The sequence below is a fragment of the Capricornis sumatraensis genome, chromosome 21 (genome assembly GCF_032405125.1).
Source record: "Capricornis sumatraensis isolate serow.1 chromosome 21, serow.2, whole genome shotgun sequence".
Taxonomy (NCBI): Eukaryota; Metazoa; Chordata; class Mammalia; order Artiodactyla; family Bovidae; genus Capricornis; species Capricornis sumatraensis.
In genome coordinates, this window is record NC_091089.1 from 47,379,876 (window position 1) to 47,404,585 (window position 24,710).

Below are 24,710 nucleotides of genomic sequence, written 5' to 3' on the forward strand. Positions count from 1 at the left end.
AATGAAAAGTTTTTGATGGAAATGCCAGGTAAAGGATGCCAGCTATTCTCTAGGAGGGAGAATCACAGAGGAAAGGGGAAGAAGCTGCCCCTGAGACTTGCAGCACCTTTGTGGAAGGGCATCTGTGGATAGAGAAGTGGGCACTGCTGCCATGCCTGGAACTCTAGGAATTCATTGCTTGGCTGCAGCAAAAGATTTGGGCCAGAGTCTGCGTGTGTGTGTGTATGCTAAGTTGCTTTAGTTGTGTCCCACTCTTTGCAACCCCATGGACTGTAGCCCCCTCCAGGCTCCTCTGCCCATGTGATTCTCCAGGCAAGAATACTGGAGTGGGTTGCCATGCTCCACTCCAGGGGATCTCTCCAACCCAGGGACTGAACCCATGTCTCTTACGTCTCCTGCATTGGCAGGGGTTTTCTTTAGCTCTAGTGCCACCTGGGAAGCCCAAAGTATGCATACCCATCCAGATAACTGCATATTGAACTCTGTCAGTTAAGCTCTGGAGACCTCCCTTTATGGATTTAAAAATTAGCCTGTGTGCTTCCACCTTTGCTGGCCAAGAATAGATATTTCCCAGAGGCAAAAGACAGGTGATCCCGTTTTCCTTTCCTGAACTCTTTCCATGCTGAGTGAGAGAATGCATTCTTGGGATCCCAAGCTTCTACAGGCTCGCCTCCTCTATTTGCATTCAATAATTTACAAATATGCCAAACGGGCTTAGAAACAGGTGGATATTAAACTTTTAAACCCGTCTTTCTGGTAATAAGAGCTGAGCCAAAGCCGTCCTGTTTCAGGATACAGGAATAGGCTGTTTATTTTTGGCAGTGCTCAAAGGAGAGCCTCACGAGAATTTCACAGATTTGGTCCATTTCCGGGTCTTAGGCTCCTGAGCAGAACTTTACGGGAAAAGAAGCTAAAGACCCACTGCAGGTGCTGGAGACCAGACCTTCCTGAGATTCCACTCCTCATAGACAAATGTCTTCCCATAAATCTAAGAGAGTTAGGGTTGCACAACCTGGGCTCATGCCCAATGCCCCATTTCACATGTGAAGACATTGATGATTCCAAGATTCAGAAATTTGCTTGAGGTCATGCAGTTGGGTTAGAATTCAAATTTCTTGATTTACTGCCTGATTTCTAGTGGAATCTCATTTCTGTCCTAGGTGCAACAGTAGCAGAGTCAGATTTCTTTCTCCCTAATTATGGACTTCTAATTTTTTTAGAGAACAGTGAGTGAAATTCATAATTGGATGTCCTAACCAAAGTCAAGCATACAGAAGGCAGTTAATAAATAGTTTCTGGGTTTGATTTCATTCCGTTGGGTGCTTGTACACTAATCATACATATTTCTGATGAGAAAACTCACTTTATTGTTTTCTTTAGAGTACCATCTTTCACTATAAATAAGGTAATTTAGAAATTACTTCTGGCTGTATACAGAAATCAACTTATTTTCCAATAGACCATCATTTCTATGGAATGATTTTGAAGACTCAGACAAGTGCAGAGAAGGAAAAGGAAAGAAGAGTAAAATTAAGTTGCTTATAAAGCGTAATTAATTTAAGAAATCATTTATTGAGGTATTTTTTCGACCATGTGGCATGAGGTATCTTAGTTCCCCGACCAGAGATGGAACCCATCCCCTCTGCAGTGGAAGTGCAGGGTCCTAACCACTGGACTGCCAGGGAATTCCCTATTGAGATTTTTTAAATGCTAAAATAATTCAATTAACTTGAAATTCCATTTACTTTAAGGTATCTAGTACAGTCCCTGACACATAGTAGGTGCTGAATAAATAATCACTGAGTGAAATGAATGATTACAAGGCAATAGCTGTATACGTATTCAATACCAAACAACATGGGAGACATCTGAGAAAAACACGTTTGATATTGGAACTGCTTAACAAGCAAATGGGAAACATTTGACAGACATGTGGTAGGCTGTTGGTAAATACTTGCCAAATAATTTATCAGTCTATAGTCCTAATGGTATTTTTTTAAGACAGGTGGTCTTTGGTGAAAGAGAAAAAGGAACATTTTCCACTTACTTCATTTTATAAACATGAAATGGAAGAAACGAATGTAGGTCAGAGGCTTAAAAATATGTCTTTTCTAGCTGGTACATGTGTGTATGTGTGTATTTTTATTTGTTTAAGGGAATTTTTTTTCTAGCTTCTCCAAGTCTGGTAGTCGTGCTGCTTATGAAGTTATTGATTTGGAGAAGGCAGAAGAGGAGCTGTAAGAGAAGGTGGCCAGGCTGAGAACAAGTCAGTCTGTGACCTTCTGGAAGGGAAGGAAGGCAGTGGGTGCCATTGGTGCTCAAACAGGTCAGCTTTCGTGATCAAACGGCTCAATAGCCATTGATCAGCTGCAGTCCCCTGGCGCAGCACAGAAGGTCTGGTTCAAGGCAGCACTGCTTCATTATTGTGAGTAATTAGGGCTAATGCAGTGAAAGCTTCAATAAAGTTTGTTCAAAATGATGTATAATTTGAAATAACTTCTATTGCCCTGTTCCAATAGTGATCGAATAACTGCACCAGATAATGTGCACCTGAATAAGTCAGCCTGATTTTTCTGACCCTCTGCACACTGAACTGATTTCTCAAGGAGATTATGGGATGTGTAGAGAGTACAGGATTTCACTACTGAAACCTGCCCCCACACTTTGTATTTAGGATGAGGCTATGTTATTAAGGAAATTACAAAGTTTGTAGGCACTTCATAAAACACCAAGAAAATAAATTTCTTTGGTTTCTACACCAAGAGTCTAGAGTAGTAGTGCTGGAAAAACAAGCAAATAGGCAGGCATTCCTTTCTTGTTCTCTCTCTCTCTCTCTCTCTCTCTCTCTCTCACACACACACATACACACACACACTGATAATCTCTCATCTTAAATTCAAATAGGAAAAAAGATATGTATCAAGGTTGCTGTCACCAAATCTCACCTGTTCAAGTATAGTCTTGTTAGAGATGACAGAGGGGTAATGGAGGGAGCATAGCTCTTAGTTTATAGTTTGTATCTGTTTTGTATAAAGGCTAAAAAACTATTCTCTCAAACTGCATGATATGTCTTATTTAGAACTATCAGAGTAAGTGAAAATATTTAAATTCCACAAGCCTATCAAATGTTTAGATATTTTGCTTCTAAAAGCAAAAGGATGAAATAATATCCAGGTGCAAATGCAAGAAGCAATGAACAGGAATTTCAGAATTGTTAAGTAATTGATTTGTTTTTTTGTCATATGGGGAATCATGATCTGAAGTTCCTGATCAAAATAACAGGTCAATTCAGCCAAAAGTCTTGTCCTTCAGAAGAAGCAAAATAGAGCAAATCTATGTGCAAGTTGATAGGATTTGGAACATCTAAGAGCCACAAATATATAAACCGAAGAAGTCACCATATTGTGAAATAAATTTCCCTAAGTCCAGATTAATCACTTGAAATATACAGGAGAAAAAGTTCAAAAGGATCTAGAGAAAATAAAGCTTTGTTTAAAAAACATACCACTCGAATTTTCTAAAGGGCTACCTACCCACTGATGTTAAAGTAGCTCAGAATGAGCTCAGTAGCTCAGTAGCAAACAGACTCTGTTTGCCTAGCAAGCTCTACTGAACACAAAGTCCTAAAAGAGCCCCTTCCCTTTGGCTCTAAACCGGACATCCTAGAAAAGCTGAATTCTTGCTATGGCCAAAGCTGTCCAACTCAATGGACACGAGTTTGAGCAAACTCCGGAAAATAGTGAAGGACAGGGAAGCCTGGCATGCTGCAGTCTGTGGGATCACAAAGAGTCGCACACAGCTTAGCGACTGAACAACATGGCTGTCAACATCCCCCCAAAGCATCAGATTCTCCAGAATCTGGCCCCTGCCTTCTGCTCCAGCCCCATTTGCCTGAAAATGTCAGCCAGCCCAAAACTCCTTTGGAATCCCCACTGTCAGAGTGTACTTTGCAAAAAACTAAAAACTCATGTCAAAGATTCATTCAGCTCTTTAATGAGGAAACCAACATGGTGATAAAACTGGTCCCAGAAAGAATTAGAAGTAGAAGAAAATGGCATTGCAGGAATGTAGGTGTTGGAGAAAGAATCCTCAGCAAGATTGCTCAGTGAATGTCCTAATGGGCAATAAAACCGTAACCTCTGGGCTTATATTTTCTACTGGAAAGAAATAATTTGCATATTTTCTGGGCAAAAGTCTACAAGTTAATATATTACCCGGCAGAATCTGAGCCTTTAATCAGCAGTGGATAGTGAATTCAATAAGGGTACATTTCCCTGGATAATTAATAATCCTTGGGCAGGCCTGTGAAATGACACTAAGACTCCGAAAGGACATGCACCCTTCCATTTACCTTGTTTCTAAGTTTTGGCTCATTTTTCTTGACACAACTTGTGGGCTGTGCAACGCTCTAGCTGAACGCATGTGTTCTTGCTTCTGATTGCCTACGTTGGAAGCTTGGTACCTCACTAAAGCAGTGTTCACATCTGTGGACAGGGAAAAGCATGGTACGCAGCATAAAGGATTATGGTGAGGAATAAATGAAGTAAGCCTTAAGCAAATCTTAGCAGAGTGCCTGACACATAGGAAGAGTTCAGCAAATAAGTCTTATTGTCGCTGCTACTCTTGTTGCTGTTAGAAACTGTTATGGCTGTTACCTGTTTTCCACCCTGGAATGTTCCTCTCTCCTTCACCCACTCCTCATGCTGTCTGGATGTCGAATTCATGATTGTTCTTCAAGATTCATCATAAGTGTCTTCAACTCTAAGAAGGCTTCCCTTATACCCACTTTGAGAATCACCCCACGTGAGACACCACATCTTCTGTGCCCCACAGTTCCCTACAAGCCTATTGATCATTGATCCCTACATTTAATGTGGTGTCTGTGTCCCATGCTGCACTGTCCACTGCCCTACTGTCAGACCTTATTTGGCTTTTTTAAAACATTTTTAATTGGAGGATAATCTCTTTATGATATTGTGTTAATTTCTACCATACATCAACATGAATCAGCCATAGGTATACATGTGTCCCCTCCCTCTGAACCTTCCTCCTATCTCCCACCTCACCCCAACACATACATGTGAAATCTAGAAAGATGGGACTGATGAACCTATTTGCGGGGCAGCAGTGGAGACGCAGGCATAGTGAACAGACTTGTGACATAGTCGGGGAAGGCGGCGGGGACCAATGAACTGAGTGAGTGGCTTGGCAACATATACATTCCCAAATGTAAACCAATAGCCAGTGGGAATTTGCCATATGCTGCAGGGAGCCCAAACCCAGTACTCCTCATTCAACTTTGAAACCCCAGGATCTAGCTCTGATGTGGCCTGGGCAAATAACAGCTAATCATTAAATATTAGTCAAAATGAATTGGACAACTGTCTCCTGCACAAAACCATCTGGTGCACGAAAACACACTCTAGCATATTTACTAGAGTTGAGAGGCATTGATTTGCTTTTATTTTCCATGTCAGCCCCAGAAACAGCAAATCATCCTGAGACTGTTCTGCAAAAGGAGCAACCTGAGAGGGACCCCTGGGGCCTCTAGAATCTTCTGTTCAGTAGTAGCAGACCAGCTTCTGGCTAGTCCACCAGGATATCCTCCAAGGAAGATTGTTTTCAAGTTAACAAAAACTACCAGCCTAAATGGCATGGTATATTTAGTAAATGGGTATGTGCTTATTCAGAGGAGGAGGAACTTGTACACATAAATGTATTCCTTTACTCAGAAATTCTTTGGGGTTTTCAGGGTGAACTTCTCAGTGGAAAGCTGGAGATTACACTGGCCTATGCATACTTAATTATTTTATATATACCATTCTTGAATTCTGTCCGAAGTATTGATTTCCAGGGAGAAGGCAATGGCACCCCACTCCAGTACTCTTGCCTGGAAAATCCTATGGACGGAGGAGCCTGGTAGGCTGCAGTCCATGGGGTCGCTAAGAGTCGGATACGACTGAGCGACTTCCCTTTCACTTTTCACTTTCATGCATTGAAGGAAATGGCAACCCACTCCAGTGTTCTTGCCTGGAGAATCCCAGGGACAGGGGAGCCTGGTGGGCTGCCGTCTATGGGGTCACACAGAGTCAGACACGACTGAAGTGACTTAGCAGCAGCAGCATTGATTTCCAGAGTGCAGCAATCATTTCCTATTTAAGATTTGTTCCATTCAATGAGTATTGAGTAACCCATGAATTTCCAGAATCTTGGGCTAAATGGGATGAAAACAAGAGAAAAAAAATCCAGGAACACTGCTATTAAGCAACATTTAATCATATTTGGGTGTCAAGAACCTGGTGCAGTGCTGGGTTACATAGTAGATACTCAGTAAACATGCCTGGACTGCATTTAACTAATTTTGCTCTCTCCAGAGCTGAAATTTTAGGAAAGACAGAGGGTTTAATGTCAGGTTGGAAAGTGCTATGCCTGTGAGAAGTTTAACTCAATTTATCTTTTCCGAATGCTTTGTACAGATTACATTCCCAACCACCTCTTGCCACAATCAGACCCCCTTAAAAACAGAATAATGATAATAATACATTTTATCATCTTCCTGGTGATAGTATCATTCACACCTTCATCGAAGCCCAGTGGGAGGTTTGGCTGTGAGGCATCACACCCCGGGGGAGTCAGGTGCGATCATTGTAATAATGATCCCACGCTCAGAAATGCGGGAAAGAAAACCTCCCACACGTGAAGTGATTTCTATTAAGATACCCATTTCATATCAAATATTCAAACTCCTCTTTATAAATAGGAAAGAATGAAAGGACACTCTTCCGGGGCAGATTTTATGTGGCTGAGAACAAAAGGGCGCAAATATTTTACGATCAGTTTTGAGATGAAAGTGACACGCCTGCCTTATTCACTGGCTTGTTCCATTTCCAGAAGTCTAATTAGATTGTTAGTTTAATGGTGGCGAGATAATTTAGTGGCAACTGAAAGCAATTGTGTTAATGAGAAGGGGGGACAGTGCTTTTGGTTTCCTGTAATTAATGGAGAGTTTTTGAAAAACTTCTTGGTTCCAGTGAAGTTGGCATACTGAGCCCAGCTGTGAAGGGGGACAGGGTCTTTCCTGCTTATTGCTGCGGAAATGGCCTCAGGCAGTGTGGAAGAACTGTGTAATGACTGTCATTAAGAATGATCTTTAGTGGTCCAGGCAGACTGTAAGTCAGTCTGAGAGACTGAAGAAAGAGGTTTAGAGAGAATAAACAGGTGTGACAAAGAGAAAGAGACAGACAGACATAGAGAGAAGTGTAACTCACCCGCAGCCCACTTCACTCTACCTTTGAGAGTCATTGTGATAATCCCAGAGCACCTCCCAGAGGGATTCCTTCTCCTACTTATACTGGAATTGACAAGGCTGGTTTAGAATAGACTAGAATGGATCTCTGCAAACCCCTTCATGTTGCAGCTGAGGAAATTGAGCCCAGAGAGGTGAACTGAATTACAAATATTACCTGCTAGAAATTAGGAACCCTGGAGTCTTTCTGGCTACCACACAGATGTAAAGTTAAAGCTGGATTTGAAATTCAAGGCCCAGTGTTATTGCATAGCCTGCGGCACTGAATGTCCTTAGGTGAGTAACAGTCTAACTAAGACCTCTGAGTCTCAGTTTCCTCATCAGTGAGATGGGGAAAATAATTTCTGCTTTTTAGGCAGTGGTGAGAAAGAAATGAAATTGCAGATAAAAACACCAATCACATACTCAAAACAATATATTACTGCCTTATGACCCCTTTCATGTCAAAAATGAAGTCATGTCATGCTCTGATTTAATCGTGTAAGTCATAATTTAGTCCTGTTATGACTCAGATCATAACACCCATTAACTCTCTTTAGAAGTTTTATCCTCACTGCCTGCATGTGTCCTCAGTTGCTTCAGTCATGTCTGACTCTGGACTGCAGCCCACCAGGCTCCTTTGTCCATGGGGATTCTCTAGGCAAGAATACTGGAGTGGGTTGTCATGCCCTCCTGCAGGGGATCTTCACAACATGGGGATTGAACCTGAGTCTCTTATGTCTCTTGAATTGGCCGGTGGGTTCTTTACCACTAGCACCACCTGGGAAGCCCCTTTATTCTCACTACCTCCTCCAAATACTCTTACTTCATGCCACCTGTTAAGGGCTTCATATTAAGCTCATCTTACTGAAACTTCTAGAAGGTTTTGTTACAAATTGTCAAATATTTTTTAAGTACCTGCCACAATGATACATACAAGTGAATCCTGGCCCTTACCCTAGGGAAACGTTCACACTATTTGGGAAGACCTGACTCTAAAACATGAAATGGCCAAATAATATTTTTAAATTAATAGATTGAATAACAGTCTCGGATACTAACAGAGCTATCATTTAGCAACGAATAAATCATTAGTTTCCAGCTGAATGGCACTAAGGGAGTTTGGAGGACACTGAGATAATCTGGGGAGAGAAGAGTTGAGATGGCCCTCAAAGGATGGATCAAATTAAATAAGTAGACAGAAGCAGAAAAGATAGGTTTACAGCATCTCTAAGACAGAAGTGTATGTGGAAATAATGACAGATAAGGCTGGAAGAAAAGTTTGGGGTCAGAACCTGTAGTCTCTGAAATTCTAGAATGAGTCATGGTGATTCTTCTGAAGGACAATGATAGCAAAATAAAGTCATGGGCCAATAGCTGTCTGCAGTTGTATTTCAATTGATCTACACAGGTTTATACATTTTTTTAAAAAGTTAATTTGTAGATTTTCAACATCAGGTTTACATAATAATAAGAGTTCTGGCTTTTTGGAAACCAGACTATCTGATAAATTTGGATTCAGATTCCTACCTGACAACAATGATTGATACCAAATAACATTTGTCCCATTGGATGGGCCATATACTCATTATTTTCCCATGTCCTCCTCTATTTACCCCCACCTTCTTTCATAATCCTGGTCAACCTCACTCATTATATTGGCTGTCTGGCTCCCTATACAGAACCCTTAAAGGCATGTGACCTTGAGACAGCAACAGGATCAAAGCAATGTGAAGAAGACTAGTCTAGCAGAAGTAGAACAGGTGGTCTACTTGTTCTACTTGTGATCTAGAACACAGTAATGCCTGTGTTATTTAACAATGAAATTTGGGGACTGGAAAAGGCCTTTGAAGTTGGGAAAACCAGGGAAACCCAGGATTTCTCCTGGTCCAGTTCCTTGTCTTCTTTGCTTTCTTAGTAAGGAAATATGGTATGAAACTCACTTTCAAATAGGGCAGCCCTTGCTTGAATCCATGAATCTATGACTTATGTGTCCTTTGGAGCAATTATTTAATCTTTTAGGTCTCAGTTTTCATCTGTGTACAATAGAGATAGTGTGATGTCTTCACTTGGTTGTGATCACAATTAAATGAGGAAATATGTGAAATACTGCAGATTGCACTGTCAGTTCAGTTCAGTCACTCAGTCGTGTCCAACCCGTTGTAACCCCATGAATCGCAGCACGCCAGGCCTCCCTGTCCATCACCAACTCCCGGAGTTCACTCAGACTCATGTCTATCAAGTCGGTGATGCCATCCAGCCATCTCATCCTCTGTCGTCCCCTTCTCCTCCTGCCCCCAATCCCTCCCAGCATCAGAGTCTTTTCCAGTGAGTCAACTCTTCGCATGAGGTGGCCAAAGCACTGAAGTTTCAGCTTTAGCATCATTCCTTCCAAAGAACACCCAGGGCTGGTCTCCTTTAGAATGGACTGGTGGGATCTCCTTGCAGTCCAGGGGACTCTCAAGAGTCTTCTCCAACACCACAGTTCAAAAGCATCAATTCTTCGGCTCTTAGCTTTCTTCACAGTCCAATTCTCACATCCATACATGACTAGTGGAAAAACCATAGCCTTGACTAGACAGACCTTTGTTGGCAAAGTAATGTCTCTGCTTTTCAATATGCTGTCTAGGTTGGTCATAACTTTCCTTCCAAAGAGTAAGTATCTTTTAATTTCATGGCTGCAGTCACCATCTGCAGTGATTCTGGAACCCAAAAAAATAAAGTCTGACACTGTTTCCACTGTTTCCCCATCTATTTCCCATGAAGTGATGGGACCAGATGCCATGATCTTCGTTTTCTGAATGTTGAGCTCTAAGCCAACTTTTTCACTCTTCTCTTTCACTTTCATCAAGACGCTTTTTACTTCCTCTTCACTTTCTGCCAGAAGGGTGGCGTCATCTGCATATCTGAGGTTATTGATATTTCTCCTGGCAATCTCTATTCCAGCTTGTGCTTCTTCCAGCCCAGCATTTCTCATGATGTATTCTGCATATAAGTTAAATAAGCCGGGTGACAATATACAGCCTTGATGTACTCCTTTTCCTATTTGTAACCAGTCTGTTGTTCCATGTCCAGTTCTAACTGTTGCTTCCTGACATGCATACAGGTTTCTCAAGAGGCAGGTCAGGTGGTCTGGTATTCCCATCTCTTTCAGAATTTTCCAGTTTATTGTGATCCACACAGTCTAAGGATTTGGCATAGTCAATAAAGCAAAAATAGATGTTTTTCTGGAACTCTTTTGCTTTTTCCATGATCCAGCCAATGTTGGCAATTTGATGTCTGGTTCCTCTGCCTTTTCTAAAAGCAGCCTGAACATCTGGAAGTTCACGGTTCACGTATTGCTGAAGCCTGGCTTGGAGAATTTTGAGCATTACTTTACTAGCATGTGAGATGAGTGCAATTGTGCAGTAGTTTGAGCATTCATTGGCATTGCCTTTCTTTGGGATTGGAATGAAAACTGACCTTTTCCAGTCCTGTGGCCATTGCTGAGTTTTCCAAATTTGCTGGCATATTGAGTGCAGCACTTTCACAGCATCATCTTTCAGGATTTGAAATAGCTCAACTGGAATTCCATCACCTCCACTAGCTTTGTTCGTAGGGATCCTTCCTAAGGCCCACTTGGCTTCACATTCCAGACTGCACTGTAGGTTCTCCAAAAATGTTAGTTTCTCCCCCTTTCCTATAGTTTCATATGAGAGCAGAGATGATACAGTCCACTTATCTTTTATGTTCTATGGTATGACACAAAGAGTAAATGCTACAAAAACAATCATTGAGTAAATTAATGATTAAAAAAAACACACATACACCCCACTACACCCCCAGCAAAGAATAAAATTTCTTTTTCTCCTCTCTTCCCCACCCAAGAGTCCTAAAACGTGACATCTGTTATTTTAATGTCCCTTTTAAGTAATGTTGTTAGTTTGCTTTATGAGGTCTACTTTTCAAAGAGACACAAGAAGAGAACTTAGCTGCTTACCATGTCTCTCAGAGTTCCTCACCTGTTCAAGAATCCTCTTCCCTAGGAATTGTTCTGTGTTTCCTTGAAACCTCTTTAAATTAACAGAAACCAGATAGGCTTCCTACAACAATAAGGAAACGTGAATCTGTGCTACCAGTGGGCAATTTCAAAGGACAGTGAGAAGGTACTGATGGAGGGAATTTCAACTCTTCAGTGTTTCCAGCAATGTCTGTGAACACCCTGTGTGGCCTGGACCCAGGGCTTGCCCCATAAAGATGACAGAGCTCAGAACAAAAGAGAGTAAGCCTCATACTACCTTTAAATTCAGCAGGGGATCAGACCAGCCTCAAGCAGTGTTCCTGGGTTGTTGGGAATAGTTTCAGTGCTCAAAAACACTCCTCCAAGGGATTTTCTTGCCCTCCGATACCTGAAGATATTTTGAGAGGACTTTCATTATTTTGAAATTCAGTTTTTTGTCAGTGCCTTTTAGGTACAATCCTGGTCTTTGTCTTGTGCAAGTTGCTAGAGTTAAGTGATTTGGGCTTTACATATGGAAAGTTCATTTTGTTGTGTAATTAATGGGAAGCAGACTCTGGGAAGCTGATGATCCAGGCCCTTATTTATATGAGAGCATATGTCTGTGTTTTGTTTATGACTCACTCTCTTACTCCACGCATTGTAACTTGGGTTTGTTTACACTAACTTTTCCTAGAATCCAAGCCACATGGTATATGAGCCAATAATTTATGGTCTCTAAAAGGAAAGGATGATGAATGAGTGTTTTCCTGTTAAATTGTCAAATCTTAAATTGAGGAAGAAATATTTGCTGCCTTGTGTCTATCCAAGCTTTTATTTGGAAAAAAAAAAAAATAGCGGTAATCACAACAACAAACCCAACCTATTGATTTAGTGCTCAGAACTTAAATGTATAGATAATTTGCCAAGAGAGCATATGACCACTCCCCCGCAATAAACCGTTATAATTCGGATCTAGATGTTCAGCCATGAGAAGACCTTTCATCTCCCCACCCATCCTCTGTCTCTGTCACTCTCATTTCTGGTGTTATATAATCAATATATAACATGTACTTGTCTCCTTTTCCCGGGGGACCATAGTTTTAATTAATCAGTGGATTTATATGTTCAAGCTTGTTTTCTTAATGGCACTTAATAAATTCTAAACTTGTTTCTTTCATCAAAGCTTCACTTCTCCTATGAGGTGGTTTGGAGTTCAGCCTGTATTTCATAGTACTTCAGTGCTTTTGATCGTACCTTGGATACTCCAACAGCTAATGGTGCTCTGAGGAGAGCAGTGAACAGCTGAAATATGTGAGGATCTAGTTTAATTTACAGTGATTTGGATCCCCTTCAATAAATCCTTTTCTGTTTTACACACAGATTTTACAAAATAGATGGTAAGTGTTGGTTTAGGTTGAAGCACGTGGATTTTCCATTTCAAGTAAGGGAGCTGAGCTCTGTGCTAGGACCTTGCCTAAGGGAGTTGGAACTGAGTGCCTAGCACAGCACCTGGCACAGAGTGGGCTCAGTCCCTGTTTGTTCTAAGAATAAATAAGAATGGCTAAGATATGGTCCTTGTGCCTTAAGAAAAAACAATTTAAAAGAAGAGATAAGTGCAGAGTAATCCCATCATCTTAAAACAGGACACACTGTGTGAAGTGCCATCAGAGAGACATAAGCAATGTACAGGGACCAGAAAGATTAGTAGTGAAATGAGAGTCCTTTTTGACTTTTAGGGAGAGGACTTCATTTGAATGAATTCCAGCAGAAACTGGAAAGCACTGGAACCACAACTAGCATTGTTTTGTTTTGTTTTTCCCTTTTCTTTTCCCACTAGGGCTGGAGAATTGCCTCTGGATAAAAGAAAAATGTAAGACTTCTCTTTTCCCTCTCCAACATGAGATGCAATATCCTTTCTGGCAGAAATAATAGAATTGGGCATACACCTGTGGGCTATGCAAAGTTATTGTTTCTGTGGTACACCCTTCATTTACTAACCAGACACAAACATATGTGAAAGTCTAAAGCAATGGGTATAAATTGTTTGCTGGTTTTATGAAGAATTCAGGGATATTTCATTGTGTACATTGACATCTTTTCTTGAGAAACTTCAATAAAGAGAAAAATAGTAGCATGCATTTGAGTCACAAGAATCATGCTCAGAAGGGGTTAAAGCAAGAGTTGACATGTGGGTATTCAGATTCTCTGGAAACTTCACAAACCTGGGCCCTCTCTGAGAAAACAAAAATAAGATTCCAGACCTTCACAATAGATTGAAACCAGTAAAATTCAATTTTGCAGATTTAAATAGAAGGCTTGCATTTAAGCTCAAAAACCAATTCCATGTAGCAATGGCCAAGTTTGGTGGCCGAGCTTATGAAAGTGTTTAAGAGAGTTAATTGAGCTTCCATTTAATGTGAACCAACCATGTGATGTTGCTGGAAAAGAAAAAAAAAAAAAGGAGGCTTTTTGGTTGTTTTTATGTAGTTCACATTAAGTGTAGTGCCATACGCATTCATCACTTCATACTTGGAAAATCAGTTCCCATCCTGGGCAACAAAATTTAAGGTGAGATTTGTCAGATGATTAAATCTCCAGTGGAGGGTAATCAAAATGGAATACAGTCTAGAATTAATTTCATATGAACATAGATGAAGGAATTGAGGACATTTTACCTAGAACAGAGAAGACTTGGAGGTATATAGCTATTTTTACAGAATCATATTTATTCCGAAGGAAATGTCCTGCCAAGGAATTGAGAGATTTGACTGAAGGCGCAGTACTGAGGGGTGAAAAATCAAGATGAGAACTTCATTCTCCTAATGTCCCGGTCACTATGTTTTCTATCAGACTGTAAACAAAAGTCTGAGTTTTAAGTAAACAAATGCAATTATTAAGACCAAATAGAAAACAAAACATGAATACCAACCATTTGATGTAATTCTTAAAGTTCTAGCATGGTCTGTAAGGATTTATTTCATCCAAGCCTAAATATTAAAAATGTGAAAATTTTCATAAGATCATGTCTGTTACATCATTCTTTGTTCTTCCTTGTTTTTCTATTTTCTTTTTCAAAACTTACATGAGAGAAAGAAAATCTCTCGTGATCACTTATGAACACGTATCTATAATAGCTGGAGTATTATATAAGTGATGGTATTTACAGTTAAGAATACTGCTATGCCACATTTAAGAGGAAAGAAAAGAGAAATAAAGAGCCCTTTGAGAGGTTGAAGCTACCCCCACCGCGTGACCACCTGGCATGCTGTGAGACTCAACAGATGTAGCGTCAAACTTTTTGGCATTAACTGCACTTCTATCCAGCCTCTCACGTTGTCTAGTCAGTCTGCTGGGGCTTGAGCCACATGCAACATACAAAAACCGAAGTTGATTGAACACAGAGTCGGGCTAAATGGCTCTAGTATTCCTCAGTTAATGACTGCCGCCACTCTCAGTTCCCTCCTCACCAAGCCACTCTGACTCTGTTAAGTATCACTCTCAGAAAAACTCCCAGACTTAAAATTCTTCTATAGATTCGTCCTGGGCAATTCCTACTAATAATATGCACAGTTCGCTTTGAAGTTGATCTAGTTGCCCCTATTTCTTGTTTTCTGATCTCTGAGCTCATTCCCTTCACCAAGCTTTCTCAGGCCTGCTAAAGTCCTGGTTCCCTTTCTTAGAGATTCTCTGAGCAACCTGGCAGTGTTCTTGCTTGGCTTAGTCTCTCTCTGGAGGCTAGTCGGGGAAGGCAGTCACACCCCACTCCAGTACTATTGACTGGAAAATCCCAAGGACAGAGGAGCCTGGTGGGCTTCAGTCCATAGGGTCGCTAAGAGTTGGACACAACTGAGCAACTTCACTTTCACTTTTCACTTTCATGCATTGGAGAAGGAAATGGCAACCCACTCCAGTGTTCTTGCCTGGAGAATCCCAGGGATGGTGGGAGCCTGGTGGGCTGCCGTCTATGGGGTCGCACAGAGTCGGATACGACTGAAGCGACTTAGCAGCAGCAGGAGGCTAGTCACCACCGCCTTTATCTGTCCAAAACTGCAGGTGGTTTGTCCAAAACCCAGGCTCATGAAAGGACTGGCATTTTAACCCCATGGTCAGAAAAGTCAAGGATTCTAAAAACCTAGGAACCAGGACCTCAGAACTGCCTTTCCAAAACATGGAGGTCAGCATCAAATCCCACTCCAGAGGCTCTCCATGAATGAAACACTCTTTTGACTGTCTTGGAATTGCATGCAATTCAATTAATTCAAGGTGCTCTAGGGAATATGCAGATTAATGATGTTAGGCTTTGGCTTCTAGGGTTTAGAAACTGAAACAATCCGACAGGAAATATTAATCAAGCATCTACTATGAGAAAGGAACTACAGTTCTCTTCATTATGAGGGGTACAAAGAAGAACACATGCTGTCTTCAAGAAGCTTTAATGACGTCTTAAGCCATGGATTCATAGAAAGTTAAATTCCTCTAGGATTAAATACTCAGTAAATAAAGTCTTCAGGAGGCTAGAAAAACAAAGGAAAACTTTTTAAGCAGTTCAAATTTTTGATCATGAGGTGATATCAGTAAAATAATTTTGAATATTATCCCCATGTAAATACATATGTGCAGTTTTAAAATGTAAACTTGGAAAGTTGAGACAAAGCTGAAATAAATAATATTCTCAAAATAAATTGAAATTTCATTTAACTGTATTATTAATGAAACAAAAACATTTTCTCTGTCATCAAAATTTTATACTAATTTTAATATTTTTAATAATGTTTCAGAGAGAACCAAGGATTGCATTTGAATACTTCTTTTCAAAAATCTTGGGTTTTAACACTTGTGACTAAGCAATTTGAAGGTCTCATTTCAAATTCAGTTTGTTTCAATACTTGATAGTAGATGTTATAGATTAAAATGGTATTTCGTATAAACATAGATCCAAAAGGAGAAAGTGCATCATTTTGTTTTAATCATAGCACTGTTTTTTTCAATCCCATCCATCAACTAAGCAAAGGTTTTTGTTGTTGTTGAAATTAGACTAACCAACTTCTTTTATTAACAGTCAGATGGTCTTGCATATCAAAAGGCATTGTGTTTTTTAATGAGCTCAGATCTCTGAAAACATTTCCAATCGATTTCAAAAACTGCTGTCTCCATAAGATGAGTTGGCTTCTAAAAGCAGTTACTTTCTTGCCCATTTTGCCTTAAAGGGGCATTAAAGGTTTTTTTTTGTTTTTTAATAATTGCAAAGTAACATTATAGACAGCCTATTGACAGCACCAAGAAGCTGAAAATATTTAGAATCCTCTCAAAGTAAAAGAAAATTGCCAGATTCATCTTTGAAAATAGCAACTTCTTTATACTACTGCAAGTTTGCTGCAAGGTAACCAATGAAACTGTGTGGTGTAACATATTTCATTGATGTTCTTGGTCTCATTACAAAGTATTTTTAGTATTTTTATTTTTTGTGAAAAACTTTTTTTTTTTTTAACTGATTGAAGACCTTAATTTTCTAAACTTAACCATGTACAAGACCTGACAACACCCAAAGGGAATAAACTGACGGGATGCCATCAGTCCCTTGAATGCATGTGGTCTCCTCTTTTCCCAGGGACCTCATGCCCGACTGTGACAGGTGACACATTATCTGATACGCAGCCCAAATACGGGCATCATCCACCATTGTTCCTTATATTAAGTATTAGACTGCTTAACATGGTTTTTATTTTTCAGATAAAAATATAAATTAAAGTATTATTATGTTTTTCTTGCAGCCCAGTTTCCTCCTTGGGGAACATACACCCTGCCCGAGAGCCTGCCAATTTAGAACAGGACCCAGATCTGGAGAGGCAGAGAGGAGCCCCCACACATGAACACACAGGCACACACCTCTCCATAGTCACACTGCTCTCCTCACCTCCTACCTTCCCTTTCCCCACAGAGACATGTGAAATAGGAGCAAAACAAAGACCAGGGTCTCCTCAGCCATTGCAGCGGAGATAGAATGTACCCTCAGCATTGCAGCTGAGATAGAATGTTCTTTCAAAATAAAAGCCTAAGAGGAAGCTATCATTTAGTGGTTCAAGCAGTTACTATGCTTTAACAAGCTAGTTACATTTTCAAAGAAACCCCCAACTATATTAATGTGACTTTCAGAACAGAATGGAAGCACACCATTCTATCGGTGACAAGTCCCCCACATCTGCTAACCCTTAATTCTAAATTATGGCTTTCAAATTGGAAAGCAGTGTTATATCGCACGTGTGCTGATGACCGGCAGTGACTCTGATGTGCCCTGCCCCACAGAGGCCTCACCGGCCAAGGGAACTTGCCATCTTTTTCAAATAAGCTTTTAAGACCAGGACGCAGAAGGTTAATTTAAATTTTAAGGAAGAAGGAAGAAAGATTACATGCCAAGGAAAATTGTTTCATATGTCCTATTAGAAAATAAAAAGTAGCATTAGGAAAATAAGAAATCATTACTGAGTTAAGTACAGAAGCATCAAAAAAAAAAAAAAAAAGCTCAATTTACATGCATGCTAGCATGCATGTGAGCTCAGTCATATTCGACTCTTTGCGACCTCATGGACTGTAGGCCACCAGGCTCCTCTGTCCATGAAATTTTCCAGGCAAGGATACTAGAGTGGGTTGCCATTTCCTCCTCCAAGGGATCTTCCCAACCCAGGGATAAAACCCAAGTCTTCTGCATTGGCAGGCAGATTCTTTACCAGCTGAGCCACCAGGGGAGCTTCATATATCTCACCAGAAAGTAAAAAGTAGCATTAGGAAAACAAAAGATCATCACTGAGTGAAGTACAGAAGTATCCCCAAAATGTACAGTTTACATGGGAGAACAATCAAATTCCCTTGAACTTGTATTTGTTGCCCATGTGTTACATACCAGATCTTGTCCTGCTGTGTGGATAACTCTGGGAGAACATAGGAAAGTCATGGCCTGTGCCTGCAAAGAAATCTAATGTGTATCGACATACAAAGCCCTTCACACTGCATCTCTGTTCCTTGACTGAGGCCAATGGTGTTCCAATCCTATCTAACTGCAGACCAGCTCCACTCTGGGCATTTCAACAGTCCCTAAAATTTCTTCACCTTCCCAATAGCAAGAAGAAATCTAATTAGTTTAGAGATAAATTTGTCTCCCTCTCTAACCCATCCAAAACTTTACAAAACCAGAATGTGTCTTGCTTACGGGCAGAGTCTCTAAAAGATTAGTACCTGTTTCTTAAGAAAATTCTGTATACAGCTAAGCCTCATTAGCCCTTATCTTGCTCGCAGTGCTTACACAACATCTATAAAGTCAATGTGCAAAAGGAGTGCTAAGTCCAATGTTTGATTATCATAAAAGAAGTAGCAGAATCAACAAACGTTGGTGAGCCAAGCATCTGATAATGGGAGCAAATAAGAAATGCGAGATGTGGATCAAAACCAACTTAACCATTTGCATGGCAATTTTAAGTACAGAAAAAATCTACAAGATGATTTGCATTGCAGAGTTATGAAGAAATGAATTCATATTTTGCCTTGGCCACTCATAATTATTCTTTAAGACTAACAAAGAACAGGCAAGATATAGGACAATTATAGGAACGAGAGCAAATATGGAATCAATCTTGCTGCAAGAGACCAAAAATTACTGTCTAATAATGAAACAATTTGAAGAGAGAAAAATCTGTTAACATTTAGAGGGACAGTGAAATCATAAGCAATAAAGGGAAAGATTTGTGACTATCAAACCCTGCCAAATCCAAAGCCTTCCTCTCCACCACACTAGGATTTCAAAATTATTAGATGAAATAAATGTTGTAGAAAGCCATCTCACATTTGGTACAGCAATTGATAATGAGTATAGGAAAGAATTTGGGCTTCTTTTGTAGCTCAGCTGGTAAAGAATCCGTCTGCAATGTGGGAGACCTAGGTTTGATCCCTGTGTTAGGAAGATCCCCTGGAGAAGGGAAAGGCTACCCACTCCAGTATTCTGGCCTGGAGAATTCCATGGACTGTAGTGTCCAGGAGGTCGCAAAGTGTCAGACGTGACTGAGCAACTTTCACTTTCACTTTCTTTCATAGGAAAGAATTATAATACAGAAGGGAACATTAAGAGCATCTAGTCTAACTGTTCAACATAACAGATGAAAAAGGGGAGACCTAGAAAGGGCTAACAGTTTCATCCTAATTCAACTTGGTTTCCAGCTGTCCCTGCCCAGAGCCCTTCCTACTGACCTGCACTCTGGTGCTACTCACACACAACATAATGAGCTCACACTGAAAGTTTGCATAATACTTATAGGATACAATACAATTCAGATGTTCAGTAGATGGGAAACTCCTCAAAAACTATAATATAAAAAAGAAAGAGGGATATTTAGTCTTAACACGTGAGGCCATCACCAGAGATTGGACCACAACACATGTTTATGCAATTAGTTACAAAATAAAACCCAGAGCACTCATTCATTCTCCCACCCCATTCAGCCAGGAGGATAGCTACCAGCCGGAGTTTTCCAGGAGATGATATATGACCTTTACTGAGGACATTTCTTATTCTTCTAAAGTTATTTAGGTAAAATAGAGCCCAAGAGTATGAAAAGCAGAACACTCTGACCCTTGCCAATCGTAAGATCCTAAGAAAGATGTCTTACTGACACTAATTATTTCTATTTTTAAACCATGGATTATGGAACTAGCAAGTATATATCAGAGTAGTAGAATAGCATACTCAGCTTCAACATAATCAACTCATGGCAATCGCTTCAGGAATACTTCCACTTCCCTCTTCCTTCCTTTATTATTTTGAAGCCAGGGCCAGATGATATTGTATGATTTCACCTATTAATAATTTAGTAGGTATTTCTAAAAGGAAGGTACTTTTAAAACAGATCACAGTGCAATTATCACACCTAAGAAACTTAGCAACAATTATATCAAGAAATGCCTAGATATTATTAAAATTTCCATGAATTTATAAAGTGTCTCTTGACAGTTTGTTTAAATTGGCATCCACATGTGGTCATTTTATATCTTCTCTGTTTTAATTTACAGCTCCACCCTCCCCTCCTCCCTCTCCTCCTCCCTCCCCTCTAACCTCCTCTCCACCCTCCCCTTCTTCCTCCCCTCCTCCCAGCTTATTTGTTGAGACCCCAGGTTGTTTGCCAGGAGCTTCCCAGAGTCTGTGCTTTACTGGATGATCCCTATGTGTCCTCAGTGTTCTATAGTCCTTGGGCTAGAGCTGAGTTGCCCAATACGTTAGCCACTAGCCCATGTACCTATTTAACTTTAAATTAAATTAAAAATTCAATTCCTCAGTCACACTTGCCACATGTCAAGTGCCCTGTAACCACATGTGACTAACGGCTACTGTATGAGACAGCATGAATACAGACCAGTTCCACCACTGCAGACATTTCTATTGGACAGTGCTACTCTAGAGGCTTAATAAAGTCCCATGAGGTAGCTTTGGAGGAAAGAAATGTTGAAATCTCAGCCACTCAGTCTTTGACTCAATTAATCTACATAGGAGTCACTTTAAACTTTCACACCTGGTCATTGAAAATGAGATAAAAATTCAAGGGATCTGTGTGTTTTTAATTTACATAAATGGTATGCTTACAAACACTCGTTTCCTTTTTTTATTCAATTGTTTATAGATTCAGCATGTTGATATGTAGTTTATTCCTTTTAACAGATGTGCAGTATTTCATTGGGTGAATGTTTCACAGTGATTCATTATCTTTTAAATTAATATTTAGATTGTTTTAAGTCTTCTGTAACATACACTGAGCTTCAAGGGACATCATCAGCTTCCTGTCACACATGAGCAAAGGAGGCAACCTGGCTGTGGGATCTCTGGGGCACTAGGCACACCCATCTGCAACACTAGTAGTTATTGCCCAATCACTTCCCAAAATCATCGTGACAATTTGCTTTCCTGTCAACACTGTGCAAGTCTTCCTACTTCCTTACAGGATTACAAATATCAGGTAGTCTCAGACTTTTAATTTTTACCAATACAGGTTCACATATATGCAGTCAAAGTACAAATTCAAGCAGGGAAAGGGAAGGAAATGGAATTGATGACGGAGCACTGACTGAACTGATTCTGTAGTGTCTTCTTGCTAAAAAAATAAATAAAGCATGTATGGCAAAAAGTAATGTTTATTAAATGTGAATGGTGGGTACAAAAGAGTTGGTTATAGTATTTTTAGTATTGTTTGGTAGGTTTAAAATACTCAGAATGAATTATTTCATATTTTTTAATGCAAGGGTTTAATTAAAAAAATGTATCATGTAAGAAATTATTGAATATGGGATTATCTACTATGTTCCTTTTTGTTTGTATGACATTTCATGCTCAAAAAAGTATTGAGATGAAATATCCATTGGTTGTATTTGCTCCAGTTCAGCTCACAGTTTTTTAGTCAAACTTTAATCATTGAACTTTGCCAGCTAATTGCCCCAAATGATTTATTTTGGAACTGTATCCTGTATCGTGTGTCACCTAGCATTTTCTTCTCTTTGAATGATATAAACTAAAAAGAAGGTAAACTGCTCGTGGACCTTTTGTTTGGAACGATGCCAATTGTTTTGTGGAGTATTTCTGACTAGTTTTCCTTTCCTCGTGAGCAGTGTGGACAAGGTAAATGGCTTGGCTCTGACATGGAAACTTGCTCTCAGTGTCACGATATTTCCAATGGTCAATTTAAAAATCTAAACTAAAACTCCTTTAGAGAAGAATATAAGACAGTAATGATCAGTGTGATTCATCAGTCAAGAAACAATGTTTAAATCCCTGCCATGTACGAGGCCCCATGCCATGCCCTGTGAGGGACATGAAGACCGACAGAAGTCAGCCTCTGTGTCGGAAAACTTACAATCGAGCGAGCTTTTCTTTTTACAACACTAACTACAAAAAATCTATTTTGTAGTCAGCAGCTCACTCTGGCTTTGTTCTATTTTGATCTTTATAACTTATTTTAAAGATTGTTCAGTAGCTATTCATTGCACAGTAAGTCTCACAATGACCTTTGACCAAAAGCAGTACCATTTTGGCCTGTCCTATGGAACTCAGAGCTTCCCACTCCATGAAGCCCATGGCATAAATAACTTCAAATAAAACCCTCCAGGAGATCTGTGTCAGGCACAGCATGAGAGAGAGATGGGGAAAAGCAGGGAAAGAACCATGCCAGAGTGCCCAAGAGTAAGTGACAGCGGTGTCTGTGTTCTTGCCAGTTTTTCCTCATCTCCCTTAAGATATTTATTCTGCTTCTCCACTAACAGTTGAAAAACTGCAGGATGACACAGCAAACCACCATGCTAAAATGAAACACATTTGCTTTTAGGCCTGCAGCGTTTTTGTAGTGTTGACAACAACTACATGGGCTTCTTTGGGGATGCGCATTTAGCGTAAATCACAGCAGCAAAGAACTAAGGACACACTTTTTAAGCTTGTAAGTGGCCAGAGGGAGGAGCCAATGTGAAGATAGGGCAGCTGGATGTGTGTGAGTGCCTGTGTGTGTATACACATGTATAGACAGTGTGCCTCTAGTGAACAACACAAAGAGGAAGAACAATCTAGAGGAAAGGTCGGCTCCATCTTGAAGCTATTCACACTTTATGGTGTCTGAACTTCAAAATGAAGCAGTTCTGAAGGCTATTTAGTGGTGGCAGTACAGGACTTCCTGTGACTAGAAGTTTGGCTCATAAAATAGAGGCGCATCTGGCCACCAGGACATGAAAAGAGTTCTTTGCAAACAACAGCCCAGTAGCAGGGGTGTAAATGATTCAGAAACACCTGGCTGGTATTTTCCTTGGGGATTCCAGAAGATGCACTAGTTAAGAAAGATGTGGTCAATTGGACATCATCAGGTAAGTCCAGACCATTGTTGGGGGTGGGGGGCGGAATTAAGAGAGATAAGGTCATCCCAAATATAGTGTTCCTGACAGAATTCTCCCTCAGTCAGTGGAGGATGGTTAGGGATATAATAGGTTCAGTTCCGGATTCTAGTTCAGGTCAAGGCATCTCCTTTCTGAGGTTGATGGTACAAACGAATGAGTCAGATTTTCTGATCCAGAGGGCTGCTTGTCATTTTATCTTTTCAGCATCTTTTACCAAAAAAAGAAAGTATAGCCTAATGCTAAATTAAATTAGATCAGAGGTCAGAGAGCTGAATAATAATAATAATAAAAAGCTGTAATAGAAAAACAACAATGGAAGACTTTATATTGATTCTGACATTGACTTCCCTGGCAGATCTTCCTACATGGTGTGAGCCTGTTTCCAAACTTAAAAATGGGAACAAGAGTATTTCATGGGATTTCTGTGGAGACTGAAATAATGATATACTTTGTATACATACTATTCAACCTATGTTTATATCTTTTAATTTTCATAGAAAAGAATTAATAGTGGGTACTGAGTCATAGCATCAACTTTCCATCATCTTCATAGCCAAATATAATGCCAGTTGTCACTGAAAAGACTGGGTTTAAGACAGCCGGCATCCTGTGATCAGTTTCTTCTCTCTTCCCTTCCTGCAGCCAGCTCCTCCCTGAAGAAGAGATTTAAGCGGCGGGAGATCGAAGCGATCCAGTGCGAGGTGCGGAAGATGTGCAACTACACCAAGATTCTGTCCACCAAGAAGAACCTGGACCACGTGAACAAGATCCTGAAGGCCAAGCGGCTGCAGAGACAATCAAAGACGGGCAACAACTTTGTCAAGAAGAGGAGAGGGCGTCCCCGGAAGCAGCCCACGCAGTTCGATGAGGACTCCAGAGACCAAATGCCAGTGCTGGAAAAATGCATCGACCTTCCCAGCAAACGGGGTCAGAAGCCGAGCCTGAGCCCGCTCGTTTTGGAGCCGGCCGCCAGCCAAGACACCATCATGGCCACCATCGAGGCGGTCATCCACATGGCCCGGGAGGCGCCGCCCTTGCCCCCGCCGCCGCCCCCGCCCCTCCCGCCGCCTCCACCACCCCCGCCGCCCCCGCCGCCCCCTCTGCCCAAGACCCCCAGAGGAGGTGGGAAGAGGAAACACAAACCTCAGCCTCCGGCCCAGCCCCCGCAGCAGGCGCCCCCGCCACAGCCCCTTCCCCCGGAAGAGGAAGTGAAAGCCAAAAGGCAGAGGAAGTCGCGAGGGAGTGAGAGCGATGTCCTTCCCTAGGGTGGGTCTGGGCGTCCGAACCTGGGGCTGGGGGTGGACTTACGCGTTGGAAGTGCAGTGAGCCGGGCTGGGCGGAATCCCCGCCGCAGGGACACCATGCCCTGCGCTCCAGAAGCTGGGCAGGGGCAGAATCAGGCCAGAGGACGGGGTTGAGCCTTCAGGAGCTCTTGGCAAAGCAAAGCAAGGGGACGTTTTCAAAAGAATGGGTGTGTGCGTGCGTGTGTGTTTGCGCGCGTGCGTGTGTGTTTCACAGCAGTTCCCACCAAGCAGCACT

At 40.9% G+C, this 24,710-nt stretch overlaps 1 protein-coding gene across 2 annotated transcripts in view; it reads left to right on the forward strand.

The window, feature by feature from the left end:
• Positions 1-24,436, forward strand: part of SETBP1 (SET binding protein 1) — a 381,560-nt gene extending 357,124 nt beyond the window's left edge. For both annotated transcript variants that reach the window (XM_068993998.1, XM_068993999.1), the window contains one exon: positions 23,814-24,436. In XM_068993998.1, the coding sequence (XP_068850099.1) occupies positions 23,814-24,436 (623 nt within the window). The remainder of the gene's footprint in view (positions 1-23,813) is intronic.
• Positions 24,437-24,710: the final 274 nt, after the last annotated feature.